At 37.5% G+C, this 24769-nt stretch overlaps 1 protein-coding gene across 1 annotated transcript; it reads left to right on the forward strand.

Moving 5' to 3' along the window:
• The first annotated feature begins 20663 nt into the window (after nt 1–20663).
• LOC149188215 (lysM domain receptor-like kinase 3) lies at nt 20664–21524 on the forward strand. The gene is made up of 3 exons (XM_089409893.1): nt 20664–20704; nt 20801–21149; nt 21225–21524. Exons 1-3 carry the CDS (start codon nt 20664–20666, stop codon nt 21522–21524), a joined length of 690 nt encoding a protein of 229 aa, XP_089266019.1.
• Nucleotides 21525–24769: the final 3245 nt, after the last annotated feature.

A 24769-nucleotide genomic window follows, 5' to 3' on the forward strand; every position in this document is an offset into this window, starting at 1 on the left:
TTGTCAATCCAAATGAGATAGCCCATTATCCTCTCCCGGATGAATCTGTCTATCTGATCAACTCAACTGACCCTTGGTATGGTGATAATCTTGTCTACCTCCAAGCACAATGATTTCACCTTGAACTATTGTTAGGTGACCTTCGTTGCATCCGCCACCAAGCTCAACATTATTTAGTTTTGAACAATACTTTATATCATTGTGGCACCAATACAGTTCTTCGATGTTCCCTCACTCATGAAGAGGTGGAACAAGTTTTAAATGAATGCCATTTTGGAGCATATGGCGGTCATCTCTCTAGCATATCTACTACCTAAAAAATTATACACGCACGATACTACTCACCAACCTTGTTCAAAGATTATATCAAGGCAATCCAGCTGTGTCACCCTTGTAAAGTATTTACAAAGAAAATGCGCACACCCCTGGCTCCCCTACACCCATTTTTCTTTGTCCGCCCCTTTTCCAAATGGGGTATTGACTTTGTCGCATGCAACCCCACTTCCTCTGATGGACACAACTACATTATTGTCGATGTGGACTACTTTATGAAATGGGCTAAATCCACTCCCACTTTTCAGGCCGATGGAGAAACCGTGATGGTATTACTTTTCAATCACGTAATTTGTCATTTTGGTGTGCCCCGCATGATCATTACAGACCATGGTTCTCACTTTTAGAATCACATGATGTTTGAATTAACATCGTTGCTTGCTTTTCATCAGGACCAATCATTCTCCTACTACCCCCACGCTAATGGCTATGTAGAAGTCATAAATGGCATCTTAAAAACCATGATTTGCACATTAGTAGGTAATCAAAAAACTCACTGGCATCACATTCTATATCATATGTTGTGGGCTTATCAAACTTTAGTCAAAACTGCTACATGATTTAAACCATTCCAAGTTGCTTATGGCTTGGAAGCGGTACTACTTATGGAGTGCCAAATTACTTCCCTAAAACTTGTTGTTAAACTCTTGCCCGCCACCACTACCAAACAAGAGAGCTTGCTATATCTCAATCAACTGGATGCGACCCATCGAGATTCTGCACTGGCACTCGAAGCCCACAAGCATCGGGTGAAAGCCAAATATAACAAAAATTTCAAGCCTTGTTCTTACCAAGAAGGCGATCATTTTTTACTCTATGATCAAAAACCTGACCTCTTGGGGGCAGGAACACTTCAACCATTATGGATCAGTCCATATGTCATCACCAAGGCCCTCTCAAGAGCGGCCTATGAACTTTAGGATTGTGAAGGATTCCTTCTTGCAGAGCCCCGAAATGAGCTTTATATGAAAATGTGTTATGCGTAGTATTGTACTAGGCATGTCCTTTATAATTCTATGCATTTATAAGTTTTTCTTCTTTTTGTTGTGACTGGATTTTTGGCATTTTTTAAGTATTGGTCTCATATATGTTTCTCGTTGTGCAGATTTCTTTATTACCATTACCATACGTAGGATATGTGGATGGTGCCAGTCATCACACAAGACACATTGCATCTGATGCTTGGGTCATTTACACACCTGAGTCGAAACTACCTTGTTCTGGGGGAGTCTTTCTTGGTACTGCCACCAACAATATTGCTGAGTATATATCTATAATTTCACTTCTCACTGAAGCATCATCTTGGGACATCTCCAATCTGGCAGTCAGGTTATACTCTCAACTTGTCGTTATGTAATTGACAAATAATTATCACATTCGTAATCCAATCTTGTAATGTCATTATTTAAGGGTACGACTCTTGGAACATCAATTTGAGTTTATTACATATGAACACATACCATGAGAATTTAATGCAATTGCTGACTCATTAGAAAACTATGTATTATATTGGAATCTATCTCATTTATTATAGATACATGAATGAAAGTAAAGATTTACACAGTTAAAAATTTATAAAAGCATTAAAAAACATTTACATCATAAACATGCCAAAATATCTATATCTATACATACATACATACATACATACATAGATATATATATATATATATATATATATATATATATATATATATATACATATACATATCGAATCTACTCCTTTACATCAAAAAATTCCCAAACCTTGGGTGTTTTAAAGTAAAAAATGGCTCTACTAAGTTTCACTATAACACCTACTGGCTACACCAGGCTACTACCAAAGAGTCTACTCCTCATGAAGACTCAGAACAACTCTAAATATCTTCTGAAGAGGAGCCAGACACTTCTCATGCACAGCAATGGTGTGTCGTTACATATGAGCAGGAATATCCCTCATGGGAAGTGGTAGAATACCCATTCTCAGGCCTGTTAGTGTCGGTATCTTCATCCCTCCGTCATTGATCAAATTCTGTTGTTGCATTGCATGTCAGGTGTCTCACTCGATCAGCTGCATTCAATTAGGATCATGGATCATTTGCGGTAGTGGCTTATTATGAATTTTCCCTCATGTTCTTTACTTGTTGGCCCAATTTCGTTCATCTAGAACATCTGCAGTCAATTTTTGTCTTTAAATCTGCAAAAGTCATTTTTAGGGTTTTAGGTCTCATTAGGTCTAGGGTTTCGTCAATAAGGTCTTGTAAACGCTCAATAAAGGTCAGCAGGCGTATGAGCAGGTCAAATAAAGTTTCAGCAACAATAATTTCCATAATCGCATGCTCAGTGATTGACTTTTCCTCAAAACCCTGTTTTGAGGAAAAACAGAGTTTTTATGTTTTCATGTACAAATTTGATGTAATTTCATTTATTCCATATGTAATAACTTCAAAGGCAACCTTGGTCACCTTGCCAAGCTTTTGCAACTCCATCACCTGCAAAGAAAACAAAAAGTCAAAGCATTCAGTCCATTAAAGGCAAAAATAAAGCAAACTGCCCAAAAATAGAGTTTTAAAAGAAAGTCAAAGGCAAACATTAGAAGAATGGGTTTTGTAAATTAAAAATAAAAACTATAGGTATATAAACCATTTTTCATGTTTAAAGAGTTAATTTTTATCCAAAGGAGAAAGAGTGAGTAATGAAAAGTCGTGTTGGAAGCAAAGGAGGCAAAAATCGCAGCAAGTTTGGTATTTTTAGTGGCACGGCGCACTGGGTTTCGACTGTGGTGCAATGAAAGAGCACAGTGCATTGGGCAGTGCTCTGCAGTGTAAATTTTGAATGGGCGTGATGTACTGAGAGGGCGTGGCACACTAGGTTTGTGGCATGGCACACAAGGCCACAAGGCCAATTTTACTCACAACGTCCTCCAAAATTGCAAACTTACTAAATCCTCACCTTGTTCAAGTAAGTTAACATTCCTCCATGACCAATGAATCAGTTTATCTTGGTGCTTATGGTGATTTAATAGGAAAAAATTGAAACCCTACCTCCTTGCATTTCTTGTCAAAAACAATTGCATAGGGTTTACAAATTGTATTTCTTGCTGCTAATTCCACTCCTAGCCATTTCTCACTCCCTCACTCCTTCATTCCCTCATTCATTTTCTCCCTCTCTTTACATTCTCATCTACCCACGCCCTAAACCCCATATCCATAAATTACTAATCCTAAATCCCTAAATCCCATTATCCCAAACCCTAGGTAAAGATTCCCAAACCCTAATTGTTGTCCCAAAGCCTAAATACTATTTCCTAAACCCTTCTATTCCCAAAAAACCTGACAACGATATTCCCAAAACCCCTCATACACATTCCCTCCAGAGTCCCCCATACATTCTTATCTTCGGCAGAACAAACCTAAAGACACCATAAAATCTCCTCATACTCATCTAAGAAAACTCAAACATTGGCAAACATGGAGTTAGATTCTTCCTATGACAAAAGTGAGGAGATAGTCAGTGATTATTCTAGAGAAATGCATGCACCAAGGAGACCTCACAAGGGTGCTAAACATAACCGAGAGGAGCCTACTTCACTTGCCGAGCTGCTAGCATATGTTACATGCTTTCAACACCAATCTTGTTATCAATTCTATGAGATGGTAGAGAGAGTCAAGTACCACCTTGAGCTAGCCAGATTGTTTATGCTCCATCTTCATAATGGTCAAGTCACTTTGGCAGGTGTGACATTCACCTTGACATCCGAGACTATTTCTCAAGCAACTGGCATTCCAAATGTTGGTGAGCAGTGTAATAAAAGGCAGCTGATTGATAGAGAGGATTATGAGCCTTACATCAAGGCCAGTTTTCAGAGACATGTCAGTAGAGTTTTTCCCTTCAGGTATCTGAATGACACATATGCTCCCTTGATGAAACACATAATTAAATATTTCAGTTGTGAGGGTAGATTTTCTCGCCTCTATGCCTACCACATCAGATTGTTGATGCACTTCATTAGGGTGAGAATGATGAATCTACCCTATTTTATTTTCCAGAACATTGAGAAGATGACCACCTTAGTGCATAGGAAGCCTCCTCAGCAGCAGTATAACAACATATATCATTTTGCACTAATCAAAATTATGGTCTTGCATCAGCTTGATTTACTGAACATCTCATGGGAGGATTTCATTTCACATGAGGTCTTTACAATTCCTCAAGCTCCCCCATCAATTTTTCATGAGGCACGAGGGCCTTCACATCAGCAGGAAATTCATGAGACACAAACCACTAGTGTGTCAGTGTTTGTCACCTACTAAAAGGGCACTAGAAGGTTGTTTGCAGCAGAAAAACGAGTACTATCTCCAACCCGGGTGGAAGGGGTCTCTTTTCCTCCATCAACAGAGAAGGTACAGGACAAGGGCAAGCATCCCTTGCATGATGAGTGACCTTCAGGAGGTCAAGAGGCAGATTTCATCCTCATTCAGGATAAGGACACTGATTTGGGCTCAGAAAGCTCAAAGCTTAAAGAGATGATTCGGGAGGAGCAAGAGGACATTAATGATTTCTCTCTCAACCTGGAAAGAGCGAGATGGATAATCAAATATCTGGTGCAAAGAAACAAACAGCTAGAGGATCGGCAAACCATTATGGAGCTACAAAATATACGAGAAAACCGATAGGCTGCCAAGAGGAGGAAAATCAAGCTGACACCACTTGAACAAGAAATTGATGCTGATTGTGAATCTTGGCTTGAGAGGGAAAATATGCACTTGGAAAAGATGCTAAAGAAGGCCAACAATAAGAAAAAGATTTTGAGGCACATGGCCTACCACTACTTGGTGAGAAACAAGGTGTGCAAAGCAAGAATCAGGATTTTGAAGGCCAAGTTGAGGAAAGCATCGAGGAAGCGAAAAGAGCAAGATAGACTCCAGATCTTGGCCAAGGCTTCCTTGTCCCAACACAACACTTAATGAAGGACACTCATACCAAATTTCAAGAAATTTGGGACAGGTTTTGCAATTTTGAAATTTTTGGCCTAAAAAACAAATTTTTCTGCGTGATGTGCTGCGCCACTTGGCGCACGCTTTTGATAGAGACCTCCTTTTGAGGAAAATTCAACATTTTTGGATTTTTCATGGAAAAATATTTATTCCCTAACATGGCCAAGAAATTTTGATAGGTTTTGAGCTTCCAGAAAGGTCAGAAACACCTTAAAAATGACCTTTCTGCCCCTTTTTGGACACATAGGAAGCAATGTTGGGAGAACTCAGTTTTGGAGGGGAAAATGGAGCCCAAATTTAGAAATTCCACTTTTTCTAGAAAGTAGACGGGTAGACCTTTCCAAAAAGCCCACTTGGAGAAAATTTGTTGCATGGGAAGGCCTCCAAAATTAGCTGCCAAAAGGTGCTACGCATAGGGAAATTAGCGCGACGCATAGGATGAAATTTGCTCATTTTGGCCAAAAATCTCTATTTTCCACCTAGTTTCCTCACAGTTTGACTTTTCTCTTTCTAATAGTCAAAATCATGATGTAATTTAATTTTACTTGATGTATGTTGATGTAATTATGCTAAATTTTCACTCATGAAGGTAGATTCATCCATGAAAAGGTAGTTTGCAACTGAATGATTCAGTTCGCTAGTTTATGGAGGAAAGCTATTCCACTGCCTACTTTTTACTTCTCATTTTAGACTTTGTTGGAATAGCTCCTAAACTTATGAGCTCGATCCGTAGAGGCTAGGATGAGTTGTTGGGTGCCTATATCTTGTAATTTTTTAGTCATTGGCAAGGGTTGGACTTTTGGGAAAGTTTGGAGCTTCATTGTATACTCATTTCAGCAATTTGGTAAAGGAATAGACTAGGGTTTGCAACACTTTATGGGATTCTTGTGGCAACTTGATTTGGTATTGTGTTTCCTTCTGTAATTGCAAGTTTACATGTGTTTTATGTATGCCATTATCTCTCTCTATTCATATTAACTAAATGAAACAAGGATAAAGGTAGAATTCATTGATTTGCAGTGCTCTACCTAGGGTTTTGTTTAGTTATTTATGTTTACAGTTGTTTGAAGAAGATCCCTGAGACTTTCATGCCCTGTTCAACTCCTCACCAGTCTAAAAGCTATAAATCTCACTCAATTTGAAGTACCAAACCATTTTCCTACCTCGCCCCATAGAGATTTCTACAAAACTGAGCCTCATTCCCCGGACCCAAATCTGCCATTCACATTTGAGCCAATAAAACATCATTGAATTCAATCAAACTCTTCTGCACACATACCTAGCCAAAAATCAGTCTTCAAATTAGTCATCTCAAGCCTGATTAATCATATTTTGTTGATATTGACAAGGAGAGAGCCCTTTCCTGACCTCGTAGGGCTACCTACTAGGTTAAGCATGGTTTGATGTTATCCTAGATCCTACTTTTCTCAACCTGAGGTAGATTTAGGCCCTGACATAGTAGCGACCATACTGGGGGAGAAAGTTTATTTTCATTGTTTGGCTTTGTAGACTACAGATGGAGCCTGAAGTTAGCCAGGTATCCTTTGAAACGCTCTTGCTTTGCATTAGCAAAAGTAGATGAATGCTTCTTCAGTCAATCTTCGGTCTAGTCTTATAAACTGAACATCCGACTTGAAAATTTCCCTAGTACATCAGACAATTATAGACTCTTGGATGATGAGTTTAGAATTTGATAGGTTGAATAAGTTTATTTTTTCCATTTGATTTTTGGTAATAATTCAACACATTAGCTTCCAGCCAACACACTAGAGAAAATCCTGATCCTCATCCACCTCCTATTGTATGAAAATCCCAATCTTATTCCGAGAATCCTTCATCAAGAAAGTTCTTTGATTCCTGTGTTCAAATCTCATTCATATCCTGTTGTTTTTTAGTATCTTGAATATCTTGAGTTTGGCGAACATTTTGACCTGTCGTTGTTTGAGACCAAATCTGAAAGTGTTGTTGGTTCTACTGTCCTAAATGAGCAGTTTGTCAAAGATCCAGAAACTGAAAAGGCTAAGAAATCAATTGATGATTATATTTTGAAACTTCAAATTTCCATTGTGGCTACAAACATTCCTGAATTCTTAGAGTCTGCATCTACAACTCTTGGGTCATCTGCTATTTCATCTAGTTTAGAAATTCCTACCGAACCTCCAGTCCCGCGCAACCTTCCATCTCTGATCATAAATATGCAGTGTTGTCACCTCCATCCACTCCTTCTACCCCTAAAACATCAAATAATTCTTCACCGCCTTCAACACCTCATACACCAGCCACATCAGTTGCTCCAACTACTCCTACATCCCCAAGGCCAGTCGTAAATCCACCTAGAGCAATGGCTACCTGATATGCACCCCTTGTGTTGCCTCAAAATTTGGATGCCATGCCAACCAATTATCAAAGGAAAATTCCATTGTTTGATGGTAGCCCTCAAGGTATTACAGTTCAGCAACATGTGGATAGAATGGAAAATTTATTTGACCTCCACGAGACTGATGCAAAAAATGTAACAATGAGATTGTTTGTGAAAAATTTTGGAGGTGAAGTGAGGAAGTGGTTCAGAGCTTTGCTGGATGTAAGTATCACTAAATCGGCTAATCTTCAAAGACAATTCTTGGATTGCTAGGAAGTAAATAAAAACCCTCTTCAGATCCTTTTTGAATATGAGAACATCAAGAGGAATGTTGGTGAGACTGTTCAAGATTATTGTATTAGATTCAATTATGTTTACAATGCAATTCCTGCTGATATAAAGCCACCTATGGGGCTACGTTTGATTAAGTTTCCTAATGGTTTCAATCCTGATATGGCTTATCAATTAAGGGAAAGAGATCTGGCCACTTTGGAAGACATGCGGAAAATTGCAGTTAGCGTTGAGGCAAATCTACTTGCCAAAAGAGATAGAACAAAGGCGGAGGAAAAGGTGACTATTAAGGAAGGAACTTCTACTTCAGATCAAGTGCTCTGTAAGATTGAGAAGATGTTTGACAGATTAGCAATTGATAAGCCTGAAGCACAAGTAATAAATCCAAATTTCTGTGGTCAGCAGCAACCACAATTAAAAATCAAGCAACGAGCACAAGACCATGCAGCACAACAGCAGGTGAAGGCACCCTTACAGTAGAATTTTGTGCATAGTCTGGAATCAGATGATGAGGAGAACGTAATTGGAGAGGAGAACCATTTCTTTACACCTGCTGATATGCCAATTTTTATCACTAAAGATGAGGAGTATTCAAAGAGCCCAACTGTACAAAAGGATGAAAATTTCATCTTTGCAAATGAAACAGTTATTGAATAAGAGTCTGATGAATATCAGAGGGGATACTTGAATGCTTTGACAGCCCAGCAGCGAAGATATTCACTCAGGACTAGAGATGTACCCATAAATCCAATTCAGAAAAGAAAGGAGGCAACACCGCCAAAGAATGATCCTCCCATTGTGCAGAAAAAGGGAAAAGAGACAGTTGATCCTACCACCAGAAAAACACCATTAGCAAATGAAAGATCAAATCAGCCAAGTGTATCAAAGGAGAAAACTAAAAGGAAGGATGTTTTAGCTAAAGAGGTAGAGAAAATTTCTGTTTTTAACTTAGAAAATGAAATTTCTAAGTTAAAAGTATCTATTCCTTTGATTGAGTTGATGAAGAACAACAACTATAAAGGTCAGGTGTCTAAGATTTTGAATTTAGATCCATTATCTGATATGGTAAACATGGAGGATGACTAACCTGAGTTGATATTTGGTCCAACATTGGAAGTTTAGTCTCAAGATAATGATGTAGCTCCTTTTTACGTCAGCCTTAGGGTGCATGATTATGTATTACACAATGCTATGTTCGATTTCGGAGCCTCTCATAATCTCATGCCTAAGGAAATCATGGAGAAATTGGGTTTGGATATCACTAGAAAGTATCATGACCTTTACTCCTTCGATTCTGGTAGAGTAAGATGCATTGGTCTTATTAAAGATTTGGTGGTAAGTTTGGATCAGATTCGAGCGAAAAATGTTTTGATGGATGTGGTTGTGGCGGATATTCCTCCTATATTTGGCATGCTTCTTTCTAGATATTTGGGAGAAAAACTTAAAGGGACATTGCAGCTTGATTTCTCTTATTCTACTATTCCTGTGTTCAGTCAGATGAGGAAATTATACCGGGAGCAAAAGATGAAGTACAAGATCACTAGCAAGGAGAAACCTGTTGGAAATAATACTGAGAGGGGGGTGAATCAGTATTATCTAATTCTTTTTCAATATATTTATACTTTGAATTATTGTATGTCAGTACCATAAAATAATGAGCATGAACAAGAAAAATAGATAGTCACACCAAAGAACACCAGATATAAGGTGGAAACCCAATGTGGGTGAAAACCACTTGCTGCAATATGTCTCTATCTTCTTTCAATTAGAAACTCCTTTTACAATGATTTTGTATTGGTGTAGTCCTTTACTAGTACGCAGGCTGCAACCTGCAGAGAGCTACAACTCTCTCTCCTGGAAGGGAGTTACAACCCCCTACTTCTTTTCTTTCAAGGACCACTTTTCATAAATTTTCAGACTGGATCCATGAACATCAATCAATCATGAAGTATATCTGCATCAAACAATCTCCTTTTCTCAATTAGCACTGAATCAAGTAAACACTTCTCTGACAGTTGTACCCAGAACAAAGTAACAGTAACCACACACCAAATTCTGAACCCAGAATACTGCAGCAATAGACAGAGGCAGCTAGATCATAATTTAAAGATATATGCTACGTCAACAACCTAAAACCTGTGTGCAGATCTATAAAGAATAATTCCTTCTTTCAAATATTCACACACTAATTAACCCAGATTGTCAGATTTATAGATCAAGCATGCGCCTCATATAACAGATCAAAATCATACAAAGATACTATTATTCAAGCATAAAGATTATGACCCATCAATAGAACTTATCCTTCTTTATGCGCTAAGGTTCCTCCTTCATTCAGATCCAGATCTGCACCATAACCCAATCACAAATATTTCAGATCTAGTACTTATTAGATATTCAATTCATTCGATGATGCTTTGCCAAATGATCTTCTTCCTCTTATATAGTCTTAGGCCTTCCACAATACCACGGTCCAAAACCATAGGATCAAAAAACTGTTGGACTAATACCATGAACCAACCATGAAAGTGCATGAGATCAACACTTTTGGATGCAATACCACGAACCAAAACCATAGGATCAAAAAATATCGTACTAATACCATGAACCAACCATGAAAGTGCGTGAGATCAACACTTTTGGATGCAATACCACGGACCAAAACCATAGCATCAAAAATTGTCGGACTAATACCATGAGCCAACCATGAAAGTGCGTGAACTTTTCTCTTCATGAAAGGAACTTTTCTCTGCATGAAAGTGTGTGAACTTTTCTCTACATGAAATAAACTTTTCTCTGCATAAAAGTGCATGAACTTTTCTCTACATGAAATAAACTTTTCTCTGCATAAAAGTGCGTGAACTTTTCTCTGAACTTTTCTCTGCATAAAAGTGCTTGAACTTTTCTCTACATGAAATAAACTTTTCTCTGCATAAAAGTGCGTGAACTTTTCTCTACATGAAAGAAAATTTTATCTTGATGAAAGAAACTTTTATCCTCATGAAAGTGCGTGAACTTTGCTGCACTATAATTTATCATCTGAGATGAGTGGGTTGCCATCAAGTACAACATATGTACCATAATGCCAACAATCTCCCCCTTTGGACTTGATGGCAACAACAACCAATCACTCTCCCCCTTTGACATCAAGGGCAAAGGGCAAACCAAGATAATCTCTTTCCTAGAGAAGCATTCTGCTGCCCATACTCACCCTGAGTATCTGCTGACATCTCTAAAAGAGCTCCCCCTTTGTATATTCCAAGGTGTACCACTCTGTCCATGCTTCCTCTGAGTACATGCTGAACTCTCTGCTCTACTGAAGTGTGCTGTTCATGCTCCCCCTGACTATAAGCAATGTCAATAACTGATAGCAGCAGCATCTGACAATCACCATAAATGACCATGAAAGAGATAGAGACATATTGCAGCAATATTCCTTCTGTCCTTCCTCCATAATGCCAACAATGCATTATATGCTCCCCCTGAACTTGTGCCATTCGATCTTTGACCAATCCACAACTCAGCAAATGTACGCATATACCCCAGATGAACCTTGCGTACAACCAACAATCAGAAGAGAGTCAACAACAAGATGATGCATCAACAACCCCCAGCTTTTGCCTGAGGTATTCAAAGGTCTCCCTCGGCAATGGTTTGGTGAGTATATCAGCAACTTGTTCCTTAGAAGGAACATACTCCAACTTGACCTTTTGTTCAAGCACTTGTTCTCAGAGAAAGTGATATTTGATTGGTATGTGCTTGGTCTTTGAATGCATGACTGGGTTCTTTGAAATGTTGATTGCACTTGTATTATCACATAAGATGGAGATAGGTGGTGTACAAGTGATTTGAAAATCTTGCAAGGTCTGCATCATCCCAAGGAGTTGAGTGCAGCAAGATGCAGCAGCCACATATTCCACTTCAGCTGTAGACAAAGAAATTGAACTTTGTTTCTTGCTGAACCAAGATACTAATCAGTAACCCATAAAGAATGCCCCACCACTTGTGCTCTTCCTGTCATCCACGCTTCCGGACCAATCTGCATCTGTATAAGCATGAAGTGTGAGATCTGTATCTCTAGGATACCATAAGCCATAGTTTTGAGTCCCTTGAAGATATTTGAAGATTCTCTTCACTACCTGAAGATGAGTTTCCTTTGGATTTTCCTGAAATCTTCCAACTATTCCCACTGCATGCATGATGTCTGGTCGGGTACCTATCAAATAAAGTAGACTTCCAGTCATAGATCTGTAAGTTGGTTGATGCACTGCTGCTGATTCATCATTTGCACGGAGGTTACATCCTGTGACCATGGGTGTACATACTGGTTTTGCTTCTTCCAAACCATATTTCTTCAAAATCTACTTGAGATACTTGGTTTGAGACAAGAAGATCCCTCCTTCATTTTGTTGGATTTGCAAAGCAAGAAAATATGTCAATTCTCCAAGCAAGGACATTTCGAATTCTTTCTGCATCACCAAGGCAAAGCTTTGACTCATAGATTCTTCATTGCTGCCAAAGATAATGTCATCTACATACACAACAAGTATTAGCAATTTGTCATTTTCAATTTTTATATAAAGATTACTATCTGCTGATCCTTTTGAAAAATCTTGTTGATGAAGATATTTGTCCAAACGATAGTACCAAGCCCTTGGAGCTTGTTTAAGACCATAGAGAGCCTTTTTCAATCTGCATACAAGATTTGGATCATTTCCAAGAATGAAACCATCTAGCTGCTCAATGTATACTTCTTCTTCTATGTCTCCATTCAGAAAGGCTGATTTCATGTCCATTTGAAATACTTTGAACTTTTGAAAGCTTGAGAGAGCAAGGAAGATTCGGATGGCCTCAAGTCTTGCAACAGGAGCAAAAGTTTCTTCAAAATCTATTCCTTCTTGCTGTGCATACCCTTTACAAACAAGTCTAGCCTTGTTTCTAATTACTTCCCCATTTTCATTCAACTTATTTTTGAAGACCCATTTTGTCCCTATAACATTCTTATCCTTTGGTCTAGGAACCAACTCCCAAGTGTTGTTCTTTTCGATCTGCTCACATTCTTCATCCATTGCTTTGACCCAACATTCATCTTTGCATGCCTCTTTTACATTTTGTGGTTCAGTGGATGAGAGTAATGCCAAATAGCTTGAAGCTTCTGCAATTGTTCTTCTTGTTTGTACACCTGCTTCTTTTCGCCCCAAAATCTGAGATTCTGGATGATTCTTCTGAACGTACGTGGATGGAGTCTTCTCTTCTACCCTTATCTGTTCCTCTGGTGCTTCTTGAGGTTCTTCTTCTTCATCATTCTGTCTTTGAGGGTAGTCTTCATCTTCTTCGATATTTTCATGATTTACTTGCCTAGGAATGTATCCTTTTTCATCAACCACTACATCAATGTTGTCAACAATTCCTCCAAGTATTTTATTGTAGCACTTATATGCTTTGCTGTGTGGAGAATAACCAAGAAGAATGCCTTCATCTACTCTAGGTTCAAGTTTGCCAAGTTGCTCATCAGTATTCTTAATATAGCATTTGCTCCCAAATATTTTGAAGTGTTTTACCAAAGGAGTCTCACCATACCAGAGTTCATGAGGAGTTTGAGTGTTGTTCACTCAGACATTTGTTTTATTGAGAATAACAACCGCAGCATATGCAGCTTCACTCTAGAAGGTTGCGGTAGTTCCGGACTCATCAAGCATAGCACGGGCCATTTGTTGGACTGTTCTGTTCATCCTTTCCACCACTCCATTTTGCTAAGGAGTTCTAGATGTAGAGAATTCCCTTCTTATCCCATGTTCTTCACAGAAATCGAAAAATTCATTTGAGGTAAACTCCCCACCTCTGTCGGGCCTAAGGCACTTAATTTTGTAACCTGATTCATTTTCAACCAAGGTTTTGAAGGATTTGAATTTTTCGAATTCTTCGTCTTTGTGCTTCAAAAGTCCTAAACAAACAAACCTGGACAAATCGTCAATGAATAATATCAAGTATTCTTCTCCTCGAGGTGACCTCATCCTAAAAGGACCACATACATCTGTATGGACTAGTTCAAGAGGCCTGCTGGCTGATCCTTCCTTCTCCGGGAAGTTGGTTCTGGTTTGCTTACCAAATTGACATGATTTGCATATAGTGTTGTCTGGAATTTTGATATCTGGAAGACCACGAACTGCCTGATATTTGCATGCCTTCCTTATTTGTGAAAAGCTTAGATGCCCCAACCTCTGGTGCCATAACCAATGTTCATCATCCTTGCTCAAATAGCATTGTTGTTGTCCTTCTTCAAATATGTATAGATTATTTGGAGTTCTTCTACCTTTGATCACTGTTTTCCATGTATCAAGATCACGAACGCTACATCCATTTGATCGAAATATTACCTCGGTTCCTTGATCGCACATCTGATTGACACTCAGAAGGTTATGCTTCAAGCCATCAACATACAAAACATTTCCAGCTTTGACCTTTTCTTTTAATTGAGCTGTGCCTTTTCCTTTTATAGCTGCTGGAGTATCATTTCCAAAAGAAACTTTCTTTCCCTTTTCTAAAGCAGAATATGATTCAAGTTTTTCTTTATCAACTGTCATATGCTTCGAACATCCACTGTCGATGTACCATAGATTTTCCTGTCCCTCTGCATAAAAGGCTATCCCACATCTTTCTGATTGTGGTTCCTTTATTCTCCATGTTCTGGTGCTTGAGGCTTGTTCCTTTGTCTGCTGAAATCTGCTCCTGCATTCAGAATCTTCATGACCGAAGTTATTACCAATAGAACATTCAATTTCATTTTCAAGAGCCGAAAAGTTGTTATAGGTCCTTTTTGTAATCCGAGTCATACTTTTTTTTTTTTGAGCTTCTCTAGTCATGATTGCTTTATATGCAACACATTGAACTGCTTTGTGACCAAAGTTATGGCAAGAGAAACATTGGCCATTGAAGAAACTTCTGCGGTTATCAAATCTACCACCCAAATGATTGTAATTCTTATTGTCATCCATTCTTGAAACAAATTGAGAAGATTTTACCTGTGGTTGGTTGTAGCTTTTGTTCACCCTTAAGACAGATTGCCCCTGGTTTACCTGGTAGTCTTTGTTAGTTCTTGATGTAATTCGTCCCTGCTTTACCTGGTGATCTCCATTGTGCTTTTGCTCATTCCTTCTTGTTGCATCAAGATAACTCTTTGAGGTGGATGCTTGAGATGTTTCTCCATTATACCCTAGACCTGTCTTGTTTAGCGGAGAATGATGTACATTGATGATCTCATCTAGAGTTTCAGATCCTTTGACAAACTTAAGATTAATAGTCTTTGTTTTCTCAATTTCGTTTCTAAGGCAAACAATTTTACATTCTAAGTTTTCAAGAAATTTTTCTTTTTCATCAATTTGAAATTGTAGAGTATCAATGATCACATTCTTTTCTTCTATACATGTCTTGAGTCTAGAAATCTCTTCATAAAAACTATCCACATCTATAGCATCCATGTAATCATCATCTTCAAAGGCCATTAAAAGTTTATAGTCATTACCTCGTTCATCTTCATCACTATTTGATAGACCATCATTGTCTTCATGAGTGTAGTAGCTTTTCTTATTTGCATTCTGTTTCTTGTTCCATCTAATAGGTTCCTTTCCCTTGTCGATCTTATCCTTATGAGGACATTTGGTAGCATAGTGACCTACTCTTCCACAAGCAAAGAATTTGAAGGGTAACTTGCCTCTGAACCGTCCAGCACCCCGTTGAATATTTCTGACAAAATTTGATTCTTCTTCTTCTTCTGACCCATGTCTTGATTCATAGTACTCTCCTTTACTTGAAGCCTTGAAGGTAGCTTCTTTCCTGTCAGATGGACCTCCTTTTCTCATCTCATTAGCAGTTAGAATTACATGTAGTTGTGACATTTTAAGATGTTGTAGATTCTCCTTTTCTTCTATAGCAGAAACTTTAGATTCAAACCTAGGTGACAAAGATCTTAGAAATTGTTCAACCACAACAGCCTCTTTTATTTCTTCACCCAAATTTTTCATACAATTAACAATCTCATCCACACGAAGAAAATAGTTAGCCACACTTTCATCATTATACATCTTGAGATTTTCATATTCAATCCTGAGGGTTTGAAGTTTTGCACGTTTTACCTAATCATCTCCTTCATAGCTCAGAACAATCTTGTCCCATATTTCTTTTGCGGATTTATACTGCATAACTTTCACAAATTCTGATTGAGATAGACATCCTAGAAGAGTATTGACTGCCTTTGCATTTGTTTCATATTTCTTCTTCTCAGCTGGATCTGTAGGAGTAGCTGATGGAAAAGTATACCCTGTTTCTACGATGTCCCAGACTTCTATACCCAAAGATTGAAGATAGGCAGTAAATCTTACCTTCCAATACACGAAGTTTGTCCCATCAAAAATCGGTGGCCTGATTGATGCTTCCCTCTCGTAGTTGCTCATGATGATAGATCTTCCTTCAAGTGATCAAGCTCGTTCAGAAGGACCTGCTCTGATACCAATTGTTGGAAATAATACTGAGAGGGGGGGTGAATTAGTATTATCTAATTCTTTTTCAATATATTTATACTTTGAATTATTGTATGTCAGTACCATAAAATAATGAGCATGAACAAGAAAAACAGATAGTCACACCAAAGAACACCAAATATAAGGTGGAAATCCAATGTGGGTGAAAACCACCTGCTGCAATATGTCTCTATCTTCTTTCAATTAGAAACTCCTTTTACAATGATTTTGTACTGGTGCAGTCCTTTACTAGTACGCAGGCTGCAACCTGCAGAGAGCTACAACTCTCTCTTATGGAAGGGAGTTACAACCCCCTACTTCTTTTCTTTCAAGGACCACTTTTCATAAATTTTCAGACTGGATCCATGAACATCAATCAATCATCAAGTATATCTGCATCAAACAATCTCCTTTTCCCAATTAGCATTGAATCATGTCCACACACCAAATTCTGAACCCAGAATACTGCAGCAATAGACAGAGGCAGCTAGATCATAATTTAAATATATACGCTACTTCAACAACCTGAAACCTGCGTGCAGATCTATAAAGAATAATTCCTTCTTTCAAATATTTAGACAGTAATTAACCCAGATTGTCAGATTTATAGATCAAGCATGTGCCTCATATAACAGATCAAAATCATACAAAGATACTATTATTCAAGCATAAATATTATGACCCATCAATAGAACTTATCCTTCTTTATGCTCTAAGGTTCCTCCTTCATTCAGATCCAGATCTGCACCATAACCCAATCACAGATATTTCAGATCTAGCACTTATTAGATATTCAATTCATTCGATGATGCTTTTCCAAATGATCTTCTTCCTCTTATATAGTCTTAGGCCTTCCACAATACCATGGTCCAAAACCATAGGATCAAAAAAACTGTTGGACTAATACCATGAACCAACCATGAAAGTGCATGAGATCAACACTTTTGGATGCAATACCACGAACCAAAACCATAGGATCAAAAACTATCAGACTAATACCATGAACCAACCATGAAAGTGCGTAAGATCAACACTTTTGGATGCAATACCACAGACCAAAACCATAGCATCAAAATCTGTCGGACTAATACCATGAGCCAACCATGAAAGTGCGTGAACTTTTCTCTTCATGAAAGGAACTTTTCTCTGCATGAAAGTGCGTGAACTTTTCTCTACCTGAAATAAACTTTTCTCTGCATAAAAGTGCATGAACGTTTCTTTAAACTTTTCTTTGCATAAAAGTGCGTTAACTTTTCTCTGCATAAAAGTGCGTGAACTTTTCTCTACATGAAATAAACTTTTCTCTGCATAAAAGTGCCTGAACTTTTCTCTACATGAAAGAAACTTTTATCTTCATGAAAGAAACTTTTATCTTCATGAAAGTGCGTGAACTTTGCTACACTATAATTTATCATCTGAGATGAGTTGGTTGCCATCAAGTACAACATATGTACCATAATGCCAACAAAACCAGTAAATCATCCAATCAACTATGTACATACTAATTTAGAATCATTTGTTTTATATTCTGATAGTTTTAATGATGTAAATAACCAATTAGTTGAAGTAGAAGACATTCCAGAGATCACTGAAAATTTTACAGAGGTCTTAAAGAAAGAAAGATAAAGACTTGATAGTACCGCTGAGCAATCTTCCTTCCGACAGCAACAAAATATTGATGGGCAGCAAGGAAAAGTAAAAGAGTAAACATAATTTCAGCATTTGGAAGAGGACGAAGCTAGTTTGTGGAGCATGGATTTTGATGGCGCAGTAGGAAGGGAACGTGTTGGAATTGGCATATGGATACGCAACCTTGTTTTCTCACCAAACAAAGTGCCAAGTAATGTAAGGGTCTGTTCGTATAAATTGGCTTTTGACTGTTCAAATAATGAGGCTGAATATGAGGCCTTAATTATTGGTTTGAAAATCCTTAGAAAGTTAAATTCTAAAAGAATTTCAGTATATGGCAACTCCGAGTTAGTTATCAAATAAGTGAAAGGGGAATACCAAACTAAGAATCCTCGAATGCGGGCCTATCGCAATGCAGTATTAGATATATTGAGATTGTTTCCGGATTACACTTTGACATGTGTTCCTCGTGTTCAGAATGTTATTGTAGATTCAATTGCAACAGCAGCAAGTAATTTGAAAATTCCGATGAATTCAGACAATAAGTTTGAGATTCATGTGAAACATCGCCCGATTATTCCTGATAATCAAAGGTATTCGCAAATGTTCCAAGATGATAAAGAGATTGAAGAATTTCCGCAAAATGAAGGTAAATTCAAAGACACTTCTATTGATGGGGAGCATGATGATGATGAAGCAGATATAGAAGTCAATAAGATGGAAGTTTTGCAGCTAAAGAGCAATGTCATTCCTAAAGGTCTAACACCTTTAGAGGAACTGTTTGATCAAGATGATGTAGCCCGAAAACCGATCATGCTGCCAACCGAGAAAGGAGTTGAGGATGTGAACATTGGATCAGTAGAAAATCCTGGAATGGTGAAGTTATCAAAGGCATTGCCTCCACAGGTAAAAGCAAAGTATATCAATTTATTATCTTCATTTACTCATGTATTTGCATGGTACTATTCAGATTTGAAGGCATATGATACAAGCATAGTTCAGCATATAATTCTGATCAAGCCAAATCAAAATCCATTTCGATAGAAGCTAAGAAGAATAAATCCAAAGCTGCTGCCCTCAATAGAGAAGGAAGTGAATTGGTTGTACAAAGCTGGTATAATCATCCCCATAAGATTTTCAGATTGGATTGCAAATTTGGTGCCTGTGCCCAAGAAAACAGGTGAGATTTGATTATGTATTGATTTCAGAAATCTGAATAAAGTATATTTGAAAGATAACCATCCATTGCCCAAGATGGATCATGTCATACTTCAAAGAGTAGTTGGGGCATCTCGCATGTCACTACTTGATGGGTATTCTGCTTATAACCAAATTCTGGTATATGAGGATCATAGAGATAAAATAACGTTCACTATTCCATGGGGAAGTTTCCATTATGCCAAGATGCCTTTCGGGTTGAAGAATGCTGGTGCAACCTTTCAGAGGGAAATGGATATTTCATTTGCTAATGAAAAATATGGAGTAGTCTAACAAGGTGGAGGAATTGTCTGGCTTCTGTTGCTACCTGGTGTTGTTGGGAAAAGTATCTATTCAGAACGCCCCTATCCCACTCTAAGGTGTGATAGTGCCTTAGCAACAAACAAGGAAAACTACTTGAGTACTTCTTCTTTATGAGATGTAAATGAGGAGAAAGGATGTAACTAACCTGTGTCTTTCGCTAGTTTGTTGATCCAATCGCTCCTCTCTTCAATAGCTCCCAGCTCCCTGCTCCCTTACCGGCCCAGCTTCACCGAATTCCTGCAAGATCACAAGAGAGAGAAACTACACGAAGATATAGATATACATTCATAAAAAGCTCAAGATCAGATTAAGCTAAACATGCAAATATCACAAAACATCATCGATACACAGCATGTAGGAGAAACTCAAATAGTTTATTGATAGAATAAGAAAGTCCAAGAGGAGATACAACCAAATGAGTTCCGATCCAGCATCTACCTCCCAGCAAAGGAATCCCTTCCTCTCCTCCAACAAAGCATAAATCACCCAATGTACTAATCTCAATCTCGAACCAACAGCAATTCTATGCAAAGTACAAAATTCCAGCCTATGGATCTCTGGGATGAGGGATCCATATATAGATGTAAGCAGAGAGGATGAGTCAGCTTATGTTTTGACTTGTGGCTTCTCTCTGTTAGTTCTTGCTTCCACTTGGAGACTGAGAGCCTCTTACTCATCACTTGGTCGAATTCAGTGAGGCAAGTGTCATTGGAGAAGATTCTGGAAGCTTCCATGGTCTTTCCACCTCGTTGAATGACTCTGCCACTGGTCATTTCCCGCTCAACGCACCTGGGCAGTGCATTCAAGTGCGTTGCAACACACCTAGACAGTGTACTAGGGTGCTTTGCAACGCAGGCAGCTAGTGGAGCACTTGAATTGATCCTGAATTGACTGTTTCTGAGTGGTTTTTGGTGGAGAACTTCTGGGAGAAGCTGTCATTGGTTGGCCTTGTTCCTTTAGGAGCTGTAACAACATCTTTAGGGACTTTGGATCCCTTGGATTATGGACATTTCATGCTTATAGCTGTAAGTAACAAAAATGTCTATAACACCTGGAAAAACGTCCTCCGTCGGCCGCTGGCAATTCCTCCACCCTCCGCCACCCTCTGCGAGCTCCGCCCAGCTCTGCCGCCCTCCGCATTAAAGTCGACGTTTGATAGGAATCGGTGGAGGCAGGATTTGCAGAGCGCCCACTTCTGGAGGTCACGTGACCCTCACAAAGCTCGATATCGCCAGAGGAAAGGAGAAGGCTGTTGAGGTTCCTGCAAATCGATTCACTCAGAAAATCACTACACAATATCCTCCATGCCTGCATTTCCCGCAAAGCGTTATGCACCACGACACCAATATCAAGTACATCCATAATTACATAAAGTCCAGCAGCATTCTCGTCACGGAGCCTGGTTACAGAGCACGGATCTACCATTTGGGTGCCTCTTATCTCGTCGGGGTATATGACACAGAAGGGGTCGGGGTTTTGCCTCAACGTTCCAGCGTGAAGATAACCGGAATACAAGGCTACATGGTGCCGGAATACATCAACAATGGCATCGTGTGATAGAAAGTGGATGTGTTTGCCTTGGGTGTTGTGTTGTTGGAGCTCCTGTCTGGGCACGAACCGATAAGGTATGTGGAGGATGAGGGCGACCGCAATATTAGGAGAATAGGGCTTATACAGAGCCTGAATATTGTTATTTCAGAGGCCAACAATTTTTCAGGGAGGCTGAGGAGATGGATGGATCCCTGGCTCAGGGGATCCTTTCCTGTAGATTGCGCGGAGAGGGTAACGAGGCTTGCTGCTTTCTATGTGGATCTGGACCCTGGAAAGAGGCTTGATACAAGATATGTTGCAGGGGAGCTGTCCAGAGTGTTTATCATGTCCGAACAATGGTCTGAGTGAATGAATGCCAATAAAACATGTGTCAGTGGCACCTTCAAAGCCAGATCGAGTCATTTGCATTTCATAAATATTCCAGAGTAAACGGGTTTGGATTATATTGGTGTGTATTGCTTTGAACATTGTTGTACTGCAAAAGGGAGAGAAAAAACCATGGTGGTTTGGATTATATTGGTTTGTATTGCTTTGAAAATTGTTGTACAACAAAAGGGAGAGAAAAAACCATGGGATATAATGATCCGAAGACTTCCGATAAATATGGTTTGGATGGGTCATTTCCATGGACTATAAGCAGGATATTCAAGTGTTTCAGATCTTTTATGAGCACCACTTTGAAGCCTGGCCAGAGCTTAAACCTGTTGAGATGAGATCTACCAAAGAAATGTTTAAGTGCAAGTTTTTCTTTAATTTGTTTTGGAATGTATGATTCTCATGCCCCCATCAATTTTTTTGGACCTATGAGGCAAATAGTATTCTTGGTCAAGAAATTAATAAACTTCAAAATACAGGCAATACTTTGTTTAATCTTTGGATGTGTACTTTCTGATGCATGTATTTATATTTATTCACTTCAGTTGAATTCCTGGAGTTTTAACTTTCCAGGTTTAAAAGAAGTGTTCATGCAGATGTGCCTTTGTGTTGATACTGCCATGGATTTTCAATCTTTTGAGTAGGAAATTGAGAACGGTTTGAATATTTTTTAAAAAATTGAATCTCTCTTTAATATATCTTTTCTTATTTTTATTAATTGAATCTCTATGTAATATATAGTGACTTTCTTATGAAAGTGGAAAACGAAGATTCCCATTTAAAAAGAGTTGTGCTTGGGTGGGAAAACTCTGGTAGTGATGTCTCAAATATTTTTTGTAAATATAAGAGAATATATTCCAAAACACTGGGATTGCTTGGATTCATGGCAAGAAATATCATTAAACATCGATTAATCACGTTAAATCTGGTGGATGGATGTTTGAAAAGAATGACAGTATTCTCCAGGACAACAGGAGAATCCCTTTTTTTTAAAGTTTTTAAATTTGAAAAATTATCATCTTTTTCTTGATTTTATACTACATACATATAATGTGATGATTTGATTCTAGTTATGTTGATATATTTTTAGCAGCTAATTGATTCTGGTTATGTCGATATATTTCTAGCAGCTACGTTGCCTTAGCCTCGATGGCTAGGGCTAGATCTAATGTCTAATTGGGATTTTGTTATAAGGTTTGATTAGTTTATAATTTGAATGTTTTTATATGGTTTGATTGGGTTTAATAATTAAGAGTATATGTTTTCTCTTACTAAGTCAGAGGTTTAGGTTCTAGTTTAGAGGTTTAGGTTCAAAATTAGAGGTGTGTTTTCTCTTATCAGGTCAGAGGTTCAAGTTCAAAACTAGAGAATGGTTAAGAGTATGTGTTTTCTCTTACCAAGTCAGAGGTTTAGTTTCAAAACTAGAAAGGTAAAGTATATATGTCTTTTAAGAATATTTTGTATAGATAAAATTATGTTTTTTGACATAATAGATATAATATGCCAACTTAGCATTTCAACAATTACACACATTTATCACAATATATCTATCACAATTAAATGGTGAAATAGAACATGTGAACTCCATATTGAACATCAACTAATTAGACATATCCATTGCACTTATCTCTATCACAATTTAATGGTACAAAACACTTTTGCTATCACATTTAGAGGGTAGAAAACACCTTTATACACAAAATAAAGTTGATATATCACTTAATATGGATATTGTTTATTTATTTATTTATAATCGGTATTGAAATATATGTTTCTTATTGTTAATGTTTTTAAAAGCATTATATGACAATTCTATAAATGGAATTACACACATTTTTTTAATTGTGAGTGTTTTTTTTCCCATTATATAAACATTACTTGTCAATTTTATATTGATTATGAAAGGGATTATATATCTCACATTTCATTATTATGAAAGGTTTTAGATATATTTCTCACAATAAAGGGTAGAAAGAGTATAAAATTATTATGTTATTGAGACCCCAACATAAATCCATCTTAATTCCAGAATACAAACTTATATATATACTAAGACAGATTCATTCTAAATATCTCAACATGTGACTCTGTTTTTGAGTGCAAAATATGAGGAAATGTTCCCAAATTTAATTCCTCTTTACACTCCATATAATAAATTGAATTGTATCTACTTATTATTCTTATTATTAATTTTACTTTTAATCATTACTTTATTATTATTATTTAATGATATACTACAACATCTCTTTGTCTGGTTGCTATATCTACCTCATATTGGATTATAGAGTTGTTCTTACAATAATGATGAAATTAAAAATACATTAATTTATAATTAATATATAAATTTTTAATATAAATCATTAGGCTAAGAGTAGATTTATAGCACGAGTGAATGTTGACAACCAAGTACGGTAGATGTAGGGGAGATATAGAGGAGCATTTAATGAATGAAGTGTTAAACATAAAGTTAATTAAATAATAATAATAACATAACAATAATAATAATAGTAATTGAGTTGTTTCAAGGGGGCAACTCAATTTGTGATCGAATTAATGTGAAATCTGTAAAAAGTAAGAGATCCAAGGTTCAAATCACCAGTTGTGACCCGGTTTACGAAAAGGAGGATAGGTCGTAGAGCCCAGAGGTTTAGTTGTGACTTGGTTTACGGAGAGGAAAATAGGTGGTAGACCCCAGGGGTTTACTAGTAGTTACGTGTTAGGCAAGCAGATCCAAGGTTCAAATGCCTTTTTTGTGAACCAATTTACAAAGGAGGACAGGTCCTAGACCACCAAAGGTTTATTGAGAGTTATGTGTCAAGTGAGTTGAGATACCCAAAAAAAGAATAATATGATTGAATTCAATTTGTTATATTGTAATTTTGTTTTTATCAATAAAATTATAAATAATTAAAAAAAACATAATTACATATCACATTAAAATAAATTTTTGTAACTACAAACTTTATGTTTAAAATTTAATTAAATACCATATAAAAACTTTCTTTCCCATCAATTAAAACATTATTTATATAATAAACATCATCACATTATACGTATGTAGTATAAAATCAAGAAAAAGATGATAATTTTTCAAATTTAAAAACTTTGAAAAAAAAGATTCTCCCATTGTCCTGGAGAATACTGTCATTCTTTTCAAATATCCATCCGCCAGATTTAATGCGATTAATCACTTTTTAATGATATTGCTTGCCATGAAT

Source organism: Pinus tabuliformis, chromosome 3_1 (genome assembly GCF_031772625.1).
Source record: "Pinus tabuliformis cultivar Carrire ecotype Pingquan chromosome 3_1, CPIR1, whole genome shotgun sequence".
Taxonomy (NCBI): Eukaryota; Viridiplantae; Streptophyta; class Pinopsida; order Pinales; family Pinaceae; genus Pinus; species Pinus tabuliformis.